The sequence below is a fragment of the Mixophyes fleayi genome, chromosome 3 (genome assembly GCF_038048845.1).
Source record: "Mixophyes fleayi isolate aMixFle1 chromosome 3, aMixFle1.hap1, whole genome shotgun sequence".
Classification (NCBI taxonomy): Eukaryota; Metazoa; Chordata; class Amphibia; order Anura; family Limnodynastidae; genus Mixophyes; species Mixophyes fleayi.
The window spans coordinates 264216219-264229586 of record NC_134404.1 but is presented as its reverse complement, the minus strand read 5'-3'; the positions used below and the strand labels follow the sequence as shown (position 1 = coordinate 264229586).

Below are 13368 nucleotides of genomic sequence, written 5' to 3'. Positions count from 1 at the left end.
ACAGTACGAAATTGTGTTCAACACAAACATTTGCGAAATTTCTTTGCAGAGAATTGCTTTATAATTGGCTTGAAGTCAGGAGTCTTCAGGATGTCATTTTCCATATATATGAGTGAAAGCCAGTTCAAACGCTGCTGCCCCATTGTGCTGCGAAGTTGATTTTTTTTTTTATCAGTTTCAGTCTTGAAAATGAACATTCTCCTGCACAGTTGTTCACCATCAAGCACATGAACACTCTTAGTGAAATTTCCAGAATAATATATTGAGAAGTTGTCAAGCCTATTGGGTCACTATGGTTATGGGGCCCCCAGGCAACTACCCAGCGTTCCCCTGCGTTAAGACAGCCCTGCTCCCTACTCCTGTTTATTACAGCATTAAGATCAATTATGTTTAATTTCGGAAGTTTTGAAATATTATGTACGCATGGACAATTCACATAGCCTTTGCTACTGATTAAACAAGCCAGCACTTCGACACCATTCTCATTTGCAATTACATCACTGAATATTTAATGTCATTCCTTGTTTTCCATTATTTTTTCCTACAAATGTACTTCATTTGGTTGCTCTGTCTCTTCATTGGTGAAGATACTGTAAATAGCACTGCATAGTGACCTTTGACAATGATAGTGTATTAAAATGTTATGCATTATGACAGACACATGATGAGCACTTACTGGAGAGTAATGAGTCTAACAACCAGCATTGTGCCAATAATTGGGGCCTTCTTGTGATCTTAAGACGCATAATGCAGGAACCTTTCATAGATACTAATTAAAGTTGTCTAAGCAGCAATGGCATTTAAATATCTGATGAGCTGTCACTTTACTGTATCAATAGGTAATTATATCATTCATATACCATTTACATAAATGCACTCATCAGCTAACTGATGGTTATGCTTACAACCCCTGTTCTGATTGTGCAGACAACCAGTGATGTATTCAGGAACGCCACAGAAGTGTACTTAGGTAAACAGCAGAGCTGATAACATGCGTAACACAATAAAATGCCATTAAATATCTGTATTCCAATAGCTTTATAAAAGCAGCTCTAAGAGCTGTAAGTAACATTCAGAAAAAAATAGGCAAAAGTTTCAAGAAATGATCAGCGCGATGACAAAATGCAATTAAAGTACATCCTTGAATGATGGTAAATCTTTTTCTATGCTCACCATATTTGTTGTTTGTAAGCCTACTTCTAGATAATAGTAGAAAGCCGATGGGAGCCTAAAATGATTGACTTTCACTTGATAAGGTTACATATAATTTCTATCATCATGAACTTTTTTTCAATATGGGAAATTTTACATTCATATTTATCAAGATTACAAGTTTATTTTCGTGTTGGATTGGACCTGTTAGCACACTTTTTTTTGGTTCAAAGAGAGTTTTATTTTTTTTGCCATTGAAACTATACAATATACAAGAGAAACTTTCATGGGGGGGTAGTATAATGAAATGCACAACATACAATAGATAACAGAAGTAACTGCAGGGGAGAAAGGGGAAATGATGGGGTGCGGGGGACATCATGAGGAATGGGGCTGCCTGTGTCATAACAAATCATTATTTGTAAATAGTAAGTCTTCATTATCATTAATGCTTAGGGATCTATGATTACCGTGAATGTCAGGTCACACATAAGTGATACACAGGTACCCGATATATTTAAAGATGTGTCTCCTGTTATTTAGGTTCGCATTAAACCTTTAATTTATTGACATGCCTTGTACATGTAGTTTTATGCTGAGAACGATCAGGAGGTGGATCTCCGTCTTGCTGCAATATATATGCATGATGCAAGGCAAATTAGCTGTATTAACCATTTAAATATGTAAACAACACGCATTAGCTATAATGGGTAAACTTTCCCATGTTATGATTAACATGCCTCTGACAATGCAACCCAATGTAAAACATGTTTTTCAACGTGTAATAGTAGGATTCACCACCTGCTGCGCTGGATTGAATGGATGCGTGTATCACTTTATCTCTGTGCATTAAGTCATTCACATGATTTTTTTAGCATATTTAGAACACCAGAATTTAGTCTATAGATGAGTTGATTAAGGAGTGAATGCTACATACACAGTATCCAGCTAAGCATGTAAATCAAATCAACATTATTATTGTTATTATTATCTTTAATTTATAAGGCACCACAAAGGGTCCGAAGCGCAGTACATGGCATACACAGAAAACAGTGACCCATGACACAACATGATACATAAAGAACAAAATATAGAATAATAAATAAAGAACATCCTGATAGTATTCTTTAAAATTGGATTAGGAGGAACCTGTCCCTAAAATTAACAATAACCTCACATATATGTAAAGTGTAGTACAACTTTTAGTACTAAAGTACAGATAAAAGTGGTGTTATTTTTTTATACAGAGTTCATTTAACAACTTGTATAATGGAGTGTAACATATGGGAAGGCACATGTAGTAGCATTTCATTATGACCAGAAATGGCCATGCACATGGAAGCCAATCGTTTGGTACTTACTAGGCCTTTAAATGCATGTTACACAATCACAGCAGCGTAGAAGGAAGTTTGATTTACAGTCTTGGTTTGTGTATCTTGTTCTATGTATTGTGCTGCCTAAGAGTCTGCTGCCACTTATCTGATCTGAGTTACAGCGGATTAAAAGGGCCTTTAGCCTTCCAGCTACATAGGTCTTTCAGCTCACCTGTAACCGTAGCACTCTGTATCAGTGATATGAGGACATTGCTAGGGTTACTATCCATAGTGTAAACCACTCTGCTTCTTTCCTTATCCTTGTTGTTGTTGGAGTCACTTGGGAAATATTTATAGAGGTATGTAATCCTAGACCTCCTCAGACCACACAAGTAAACGGGCTAAGGCCCTCTTTGGCCTGTCAGCACTTAACCTATTCAACTGACATCCCAGTAGGGAGGTAAGGTTAGCCTAAGCTTGCTGATTAGCACTGGGAGGCCACTTATATCCTGCCGTTTTGAGCCCAGCATTTATTAAGTGGCTCTCTTGTTGCACACAGTAGAGATCTCGCTAGATGTCGACATAAGGGGGCCGGAGAGTTGTTACTAGTTGGAGAATATTTGTTGGTTAAGTCTTGACACTGAATGGGCTCATTGAGAATGTACATCTTAGACCTTGTTTTTCTTTATTGAAAGCTGCCTAGGGGATTCTGGCTGAGTAAACTGAAAAGAACATTGCAGGTCATTAAATGAAAATGGAAAATATTTTTTAGCAAAACAAAATGACTAATTTTTTTACAGTTTGCAGTTTAAAATAACGCTTCATTCTTTATTGCTAATTACTGCTTTTGTGTAAACATTGCACTGTTTTTTCATATGATGTGACAATACATACATTGAATTTCACACTGTTTCCTTCTTGTATTTATTATATGACTGGTAGCATTATATGTAAAAAAAAACAACAACTTTTTTTGAATAGCTGTGCGTATATATATATATATATATATATATATATATATACACTGCTCTATCTGCAAAATGGTGCCGTGCAGTTTTTAACATGAATACCTGACTCATATCTAGCCCATAACACCTGTGCAATCAAGCAACTTTATGAATATTGTAAGACAAACTTTTTATACAAAGCTTTCTAAGACATAGTGCTGTATGAGAAAGTTTTGGGTTATAGAAATCTATGGCCAAGACTCCAAGGAAGCCAACATCCCTGCTGTGTCGCTGTGTGGATGTGGGGACTAATAAGACCATTTTGGCACCTTGCTGTACAATTAAATAGGCAGCATGATGTTTTAATGCTGTAACAAAGCAAAGAATCTACTACCTCCCAATACGCATTGTGTTTTCGGTTTAAATAGACTATTTCCAACAGGCATTTCTTAATTAAAATATATTGGTGCTGGGTTTTTTTAAGTTTTGTAACTACCAGGGTTCAAATGTATCTATTCTTTAGTGCTACTCTCCTGCTATTGGGAAGTATGAAGATTCCAGCATTCAGTCAGAGATTTGAGTTTAGTGGCCCTTTGATTTTATATTCTCAATCTCTTATATTATGATAGGTCATCTCTTTTATTTAGTGTCAGTATAATAGAAGTTGCAAAGCTGAAATACATGTGCACGGCTTAAAGATTTGTTATCACATGAAAAAAAATTGAAGTCAACTGCAACATTTGGGGAACAATGTAAATAATATAAGTAATTGTTTTCTGTCTATGTATTATAGATATACATAGTGAGTCGTTGAGACTTGTAAGTTCAGCGGTCAGGGAAGACGCTGATAACAGACCATAACACCCATTTAATGCCTTGGAATAAGTCTTTGACTTGTCTTGTTGGGGATCAGCAATGATTGACAATATTGACCTGCTGAAATGTGCTTACAAGACAGACTGAGCGTTGCTTTTGTGGCCTTGACAAGACAACAGCATTTTCCTACCTATTTCTTTCCAAGTCAGGCTTTAGTTTCAGAGAACAAGTTTTTGTCCTTTCTTGCACAGGAAAGTCACAGTGATTTATAAGTCACTTAAACACCACATGCTGAGGGAGAATGGTGTAGACTAGTAGTTCTTGCCTGTCATTGAATTATCACCTTGAATGCCCTCTATGCAGACAATTTGTGAAAATATACAGCATATACAAGTGGAGGTTTCTTGAAGTTAAAAAAAACACAGTTTTATCACATTGTGCATATATTGTTCCGCTATTGCACCCATTTCTCAGTGCAATTGGTAATTAAAATGGTATCGACTGTAAGGGTGCAACATGCTGCTCCACTTGATGACAAGTGCTGGACAGATTGAAGTTTACACATAATGAAGCACAATTTCATATTGTAAGACAACATATTTAAAGGAGCTTTGGACATTTAAGGGGGGCATTCCGAGGATAGAAGCCACAAAGCCTCTATTCTCCCGCAAAACAACATACATCCTTGGAGGTATTGGAGATGTGCTTCGGCATATACTTTTAATACAATGCCTCTTGCATTAGTGCTTTTTTACCTTAAGGCGCATTTACATGCTCGCATCTACCAACTTAATAAAAGCATTAAAAAGTACAAATGTGACACATAAAATGAAGACAGTGCTTTAGAGCCCTATCCTAAGTTCATTAAAATACAAACAAAGCTCTAATATATCTTAAATAAATAAGTAGGTAGTCCCAACAGGGACTGTACTATCATAGATGTTCTTGCAAAGCATCTGCACAAGAGGAAAGGGGACAGAAACCTATCACTGAATAGATGGACTCAGTCCACATGTTTGACGTTTAGCAAATAAAACAGTAGCACCAGCCTGTGGGTGCATTGTATATGCTTTATAAATCGCACAATAGAGAGCATTAAGATGCTGCAGCACCTACATGCAGAACACAACATATAATGAAATTAAGCAACTAGATTAACATTGTACAAGTTATATATGATGTCTGTGCAGACTATAATGTCTATCGTATATTAACTTAGTTGAAAACAGTTATTCTCTTTTTAATTTCTACCATGTATTTGATAAATATAATTACTTTACATAAAAATTATATTTATTTCTAGTTCCTCAGTGTTACTGTAGTCAGCTTGTTTAAGATTACATACATCCTGTGCATTTAGGAGATATGTCATATAAAATGGGGTGTATTTCATTTTAATCAGCATTTTAAATAAAGAATGATGATGGAAAAGCATTGGCAAAGCCACAGGAAAGTATAGCCGATATGTGGACAATGCAGTGTTCCAGAGGGCATGAAATGCTTTAATATTTAATAGATTGTTTCAGAAATGCTGACAAGACAGTGTACAAGTGTTTTGTTACTGAATATACTGGCAGTAATGTATCGTGTACCTTACTATAATTAATATGACTTGAAGTAGCTCAGGCATAAAGATCATCTATGTATGTTTTGTTATATACCTATATTTAATAGATCCATATCAAATGATGGTTTCTTCAACGAAGAGCTGGTATCCACAGATCAATTTGATATTTTAACCTATTTGATTTGTAATATTGTTATTATATATTTTCTGTACATGGCAAAATAAAATTTCTAAAACTGAGTGTAAAATATGTTTACAATTTATAAAGAAGAATTGTCAACATGAAAATTGTTATTTAACATTTACAAGAATGCATGATTCATTGTAAAGCTCGTCCCTTTGACTTTCATATACGAGTCCATTCAATAATTGATATTTTTAAAATTGTATTTTGGGGGTTTAGGATTTTATTTTTTGCTTTCATTTTATAATACTGATTGTCTTTATTTTTTTAATAGGACCCATCCATCACTACTGGGATACATGACAAGCTGCAAGTGCCAAACACCATCAGAAAGTCCTGGAACGAGAGAGACAACCGTTGTGACATATGCGCTACTCACCTAAATCAGCTGAAGCAGGAAGCTATCCAGATGGTTACATCACTAGAGCAGTCTGCCAATGTTGAACACTGTGATGCTGCTTCTCCTGGATCTCCTCCAGGGCATTCCAATATTCCAGCCCTGGTGGGTCCAAGACACATGGGGAGCATGCAGCCAAGAGACTGGGTGTACATGCCAAACCCTTACACCACACCAAATTATCCTGGCTTTGTGGCCAACAAGCATGGTGGTAAACCTAACAGTCTCGGACTTGCCAACGGTCAAGATAAGAAAAATGGATCTCCTTCACACCAAGCCAAAGTCAGTCTACAAATGGCCACAAGCCCAAACAATGGCAACATCTTGAATTCAGTAGCCATTCAAGCTCATCAGTACCTTGATGGAACTTGGTCTTTATCAAGAACTAATGGTGTGACCCTCTACCCCTATCAAGTAAGTGTTTATGTTTTTTATCATGAAGTTTTTTTAATCTTTTATTTTCTTACTATTATTCTGTGGGATACTTTAAAAGCAAACCGGATTAAAGTGACTTTCAAAACTTCTCCCTAATCACAAAATGCGAAGCTATATTTGCATTTACTGTTTTATCAATTCTGAGAATGTAGTTTACATGGATGCAGTTTGTGTGAATACTAGTTATTCACAGAACAAGCATGTGCTAGGATAGAACCTCACCTATACCCTGCTTGTGGATTGTTTGTTGCATCCTATGGTTTCACAGATCCTGCAATATAAAAGGCAGTTGTACACTTTAAAGGGGTATTTTATGAAACGTGTACTATTTTCATCAGAAGCTTGTGCACATTTTGTGCCCTTTCAGCATGCTGTAGTATTTCCCTATCCTTGTTGATGTTTAATGAGTCGATATACCATATATCTGACTGTACATCTTTCAAACATTTTTGAATAAAATGCTTATATTCACAAAATGTATCTTCCCGACATCCCTTTATTTTAAAGTTAGATGACATATGTTAATATAACAGCTTAATGCACTTGGCATCCAGAAAGGATGAATGTAACTTGAGTGTCAATGCTATAAGATTTATGACAATGACTTCCAGGAGGAGGCAAGGTAAATGCTAAGGCAACAAGCACAGTGTTGATTTGTGACCACACTAAAAACATCAGTGAAAGGAGTGGAAGAGGGTACAGCTATATATGCCATACTATATGCCATGAATAACAAAGAGCTACAAGAGAGAGATGAAATCCTTATGATGTAAAACTTTGGGTCTTGTAAGACCCACATCACATCTCCCACAGTGCCACTATTCTTTGAGAATGTTTTTATAAGCTCTATAATAGGCTTAGATGTCAATGATATCTGAACCTATGCTGTTGTATGTTGACTCATGATTTAGAATTAAATGTAAAAAATGTAAAATAAACATAAATATATTTAAAAAGCTATATAAAAATATATAAATACAGTGTATTTAATGTGTTTTATTAAAGAACACACATTTGGTATACTTGTAATACTATAGAGAGACTCAAAAGCTGTTTAGAGATAATTATTATTTTAAAAATTGTAAGGGGGGAACGTGGCCTTCGCACTATTACCAACGTTACGGTAATAGTGTGCGTAATTACCGTTAATACGGTATTTTCAACGCTGGCTTTTTGCTGGGAGCCGCGAGCAGAAAGCAGGCTTAAAATTACCGTATTAACGGTATTAGCTTTAATGCCGCGTTAGTCACGGCTGAATTGAATTTCCCCCTCAGTGTCTTGTGTAACTAGCATAGTCCCATACGGAAGAAGAGTTACTGGTTTGTAAAGATGAACATATTTTCTGCCTGTTTATTATGACACATTCATACATAGGTTTCTTCCATAGGAAAATGAAATTTGAGTAAAAGTTCAAATTGTTTCACTATGGCCACAGTACAATATATTGCATATTATATGTGTATATTATCTGTATAGTTTAATAATTCACCCAGTGATGAGTAACTTTATTGGTAGTTTAATATATTTATGATAATACCTATGTGACATTTTGTTGAGCATTTTGCTGCATCTGTGATGGGTGTAAAATTGCTGCCTCTTAACATCCCGTTGTCAAGCTGGTTCTTAATTACCAATGATGCCGGCTAGACTGAATGGCTCCTGGTGTGGGCATCCCCCAGTTCTGAAATGAGTAAGCTCTAGTCAGCCCAGACTTGTCAGAAATGGTTGAGTGCCCTGAAAACTAACCCTTTCTGTCTTCTGGACAGGACATCCTGTCTTGTATATACATCTCTGGCTTCACTACAATTACTTCTCTACAGTGCAGGGATTAGTAAAAATATGTTTTTAAACTAAAATGACGAGGTGATAATGATAATAATTATGTTTTTTCAATATAGTATATGCTTTTTAGGGTTTTTCTGAAGGCAAAACTTCTATATAGTCTATTAATTTTCTTCAAATTGTTTTGAGAATAGCTATACCAAATATGTATAAACAAGATTTGATGCAGTTATCAGTTGCACTCCAGCAATTGAATAAAAGCGTTACGGCTAAGCATAGCCTACCATCATATTTCACTTGCCCCTTCACTAAGTTGAACTTTCATGCTTTTCCTCAAATATACTGCTTGTTTGACTGTCATTTCTGTTTCATATAATTCATCAGGGCTGCTGTTATTTCATTTAAAAAATATTTTAATTTCCTTCCAATAATACATTGGTTTACATGAACATATGTAGGCAGACCATGCTTTAGTTAGAGTGGCAGATGGCACCAAGTCTGCCATCTCCAAGGGGATGTACCTCTCAGTAATTATGTGCTTCATTCACAAATCAAGAATGCTTATATATGTACAGTCTGCATGCCTCCATGGTCATTTAAATACCATCACCAAAAACAAATCTGCTTTTACTGCAGATGAAGTGAATTGCGAGGTGCATCATTATGTATGTCTGCAGCCGGGCGCCAGGCGTTCCTACCCGCTGCAAACCATGCTAACTTTATTCACTCTGCCTTTTGCCACACAAAACCCCTGCAGAGTTCTTCAGCAATGGGTACACAGCTCACAAAATACATTTTTCTGATGTCACAAAGACACATACAGGGCAGTTTATAAGTTACCCATAATATACAGCCTGTAAATACCCCATAACACAGATAGTAATCCCACCTCCATCATCTAGCGATATTTACTTAATAAAATAGTAAAAATTTAGATGTTATCTTCATTTCATATACATAACAAAGCTATGTTTAGACATAGGTATATTGAATAACACATATTTGGATGATTTCCTGGGTTTTCCTCTTACAGCCCAGCCTAGCCTAAAACCAGGCATGGAGGATGGGAGGACCAATCACAAGCTGGGGCTTGTGATTGGTCCTCCTACTCATTTCTCACTCTGCTCTCACTTTAAAGTGGTCAGTGGAATTAATTTGCTGGTTGCATGTAGTATTAGGTAATCAGGGGAATAGGTGCCATCTCCTGGGGTCGATGGCAGCGAGCAGCAGCAATAAAGTCATACAAGTCCATTACCAAAACCTTGCCTGTTCGACACTAACTAGATATTCTCCAACACCCTCTCTCAAGTGTGGAACCTTGTGTCCCAAACACATACCAAATAGAATAATATCTGCTCACCACTTGTATGTTCTCTAAAGAGGCATCCAACCTCCTCCCCAGGTCTGAGACAGTGACTGCACATTCTAGCTGCATTATAACAGGGACCCCACAGGTGCAACTCCTGATCAGTCTGCTTAGAGAATTGCAGACCAGAAGACCCAGACTGGACCTTATGTATGGAGCCCACCCTTCTCTTTCTTCATACATAACAACAGGGATCCTTACCATGTTTTGTTACAGCAGAGAGACACCCTCTGGGAAGCTTTTCCCACATACCTACACATTCTCCCTGGTGTTTTAACGTACACAAGGCAGAAAGCCTGGGACACAAACCTCTACCATTTAGCCTGGTTCCAGTGACTCTGTCACAGTAGGCTGGGGGAGGAGCTGCACTAACACTTTTTTTTACTAGGGCAGCTTCAACTGAATGACAAACTATATAATAACTAGCAGGGGCTGGCTGGTAAATTTTAGCCCAGTGACCCAGCCCAAGGTAGCCTACTATGGACTAGCCGGGCAGATGCCCCCCTGCCCCTTTGCCCAGCCAGTGAACCAGTGAAATTGAGCGCCATGTATAATCTGGATGCCCTAAGATTTGTAAAATAACTTCTTTATTGTTAGTTTTACTTCTGAAGAGAAAGTAAAGATATAACATTAAGTATTATTTTAATGTAAAAAAATCCATGCAGGAACCATTGACTCTCTGAGACGAAGCTGCTGGTAATTAGGTATACAGTTATTCCTGAGTCATAAGGCATCAGCTGACCTCATCCTCGGCAACAAATCAGTCAAGTTTTTGTATCACAGCAAATTAGCTAATTATGACTCAAATGTGTTATCCTTGTTTTATCCAACCTCCAAAAGGGATCTAGAGGGGGAAGTGTAATTCATTTTAAATTAATTTTTTTTTTGTTGCATTTTAGTTTCTAATTAGTTTAGCCTGATTTGATCCCTTGTGACATTTTGTTCATGCTTCATAAAAAAAATAATTACTTTAATATTTTCCCTTGGGACATGGTCTACTTGGAATAGAAGTTTGGAGAGTTGGTCTTGTTAGGTTAAAGGAGGCAGTTAATCTTGTAAGTATCCAAATCACATGACACAGTGAGAATAAAATTTAATGACGGGGATTTCAAACCTCTTGGCATTGGACAGTATAATATGCTATTCAAATTTTTGCTTCCGTGAGGGCCACTGAGCTAACTAAAATTAAATTGCATTATATTCAAAATTCTCTGGTAACATACAAAATAAATATGCAAAGGTTTTAATTACGATGTTTATGATAAAGGTGATATTGCCACAAATATAAAGGTAAAAGTTTCAGAGGCTTATAAGAAATGAAGATAAACCAGATTAAATTGTGATTTTATTGGAGGATCTTTTCCTGTGCCCATCTGTCTTTAAATGTATTGAAAGACACAAATAGTGGATCTAGCATAATCTGAAATGGCTAATAACAGGAAACTGCTTCACATCAATTGTAAATACAGGGCCTGATTATCCAATAGGCTGGCTAGGCAGTAGCCTAGGGTGCAAGGCTTTTGTGTGAAGGGTTGCAAACTTTATGACGTATTCCCTTGGTAAAGGCTGAAGACAATGAGTCAACCTTGGGTGGGGAGAGTTGCTAGTTCCTGCCTGCGTTCTGCTATACAGTTTTGATCTTAATGAAAATTAAATGAGTGACAAAGATTACTGTGACCCTTTTAAGAAGTCAAGCGGAACTGGGTTTCGACAACATTGAAACATAAACACTGGTGGTGGTGGGAGGAGGGTGAAGGGAGCCAGATTTTAAATTAAGGACAAGTTATTTTTTACCTAGGGTGTATTAGCTTGGTATGGAAGGCGAGGGGGCGCAATGATTGGCTTGAACCTGTAATTAGCCTGGTATGGAAGGCGAGGGGGCGCAATGATTGGCTTGAACCTGTAATTAGGCCCTGATGATTTATCTTTGAAAGCAACCTGCACGCAAGTTGCATTTTTCAAACAAGTACGGAACTTGAGCGTAGTATGCAGCTGTATCTCAAGATACGTTTCCATTTCAATCTGATTATATGTATGCTCTGCTTAGACAGTACTTGTTGCATGTTAGCAGACATAACAGAGTGCAGGATACACACATTCATATGTGCAATATCAAGTCCCATCAGAATGCATGTAAAACAAAATTTTTATAAAAAAATTACCAACTCAAAATATTATAATCATTAATAAAAATATGTGTCTTAAAAAAGCAACAATTTTTTTTACATTAAATATGTAAATCTTGATGCGTACTGTAAAATCGTGAAATCCGTTTATAGTTTCTCTTACTTGCATACACATGTTCTGTGCTATCTAGTGGTATTCATACTTGTAGATTTAATAAAATATGTTGTGACAGTCATCACTATTAGTTGGCACTTATACCTGTCATGTAACTAGTCCAAATGATACGGCCAACAAAATGTAATTACAAGATGCCCAGAGCTTGAAACAGCTGCATCCGAATTGGCACACCTTCAGTACGCCCTTACTGTACACGTTCATCTGTCCCTTCCCTCCCCCGTAGTAAGTGTCATTTGTGGTCAGACATGCATTGCATGAAATTACGTTCACTGGCGTAAAGTCAGTTTCTGAGCATGTGTAGAGCAATGTCACACATGATACCGCACACAAAGGGACTGACGGCCGGGGATGAATCAGGCCCACAATGTCACACAAGATACGGCACACAAAGGGACTGACGGCCGGGGATGAATCAGGCCCACAATGTCACACAAGATATGGCACACAAAGGGACTGACGGCCAGGGCTGAATCAGGCCCACAATGTCACACAAGATACGGCACACATAGGGACTGGCGGCCGGGGATGAATCAGGCCCACAATGTCACACAACATACGGCACGCAAAGGGACTGACGGCCGGGAAGGATCAGGCCCACAATGTCACACAAGATACCGCACACATAGGGACTGGCGGCCGGGGATGAATCAGGCCCACAATGTCACACAAGATACGGCACGCAAAGGGACTGACGGCTGGGAAGAATCAGGCCCACAATGTCAGTCAACATACGGCACCCAAAAGGAATGACGGCCGGGGATGAATCATGCCCACAATGTCACACAAGATGCGGCACACAAAGGGACTGACGGCCGGGATGAATCAGGCCCACAATATCACACAAGATACGGCACATAAAGGGACTGACGGCCGGGGATGAATCAGGCCCACAATGTCACACAAGATGCGGCACACAAAGGGACTGACGGCCGGGATGAATCAGGCCCACAATATCACACAAGATACAGCACACAAAGGGACTGACGGCCGAAATGAATCAGGCCCACAATATCACACAAGATACAGCACACAAAGGGACTGACGGCCGGGGATAAATCAGGCCCACAATATCACACAAGATACGGCACGCAAATGGACTGACGGC

General features: G+C 37.9%; 1 protein-coding gene across 1 annotated transcript in view; it reads left to right on the top strand.

Annotated features, from left to right (window-relative positions):
• Nucleotides 1–13368, top strand: part of KIF26B (kinesin family member 26B) — a 328166-nt gene that overhangs the window by 103406 nt on the left and 211392 nt on the right. Inside the window, exon 3 of the mRNA XM_075203552.1 lies at nucleotides 6254–6790. Coding sequence (XP_075059653.1) covers nucleotides 6254–6790 — 537 coding nt within the window. The remainder of the gene's footprint in view (nucleotides 1–6253; nucleotides 6791–13368) is intronic.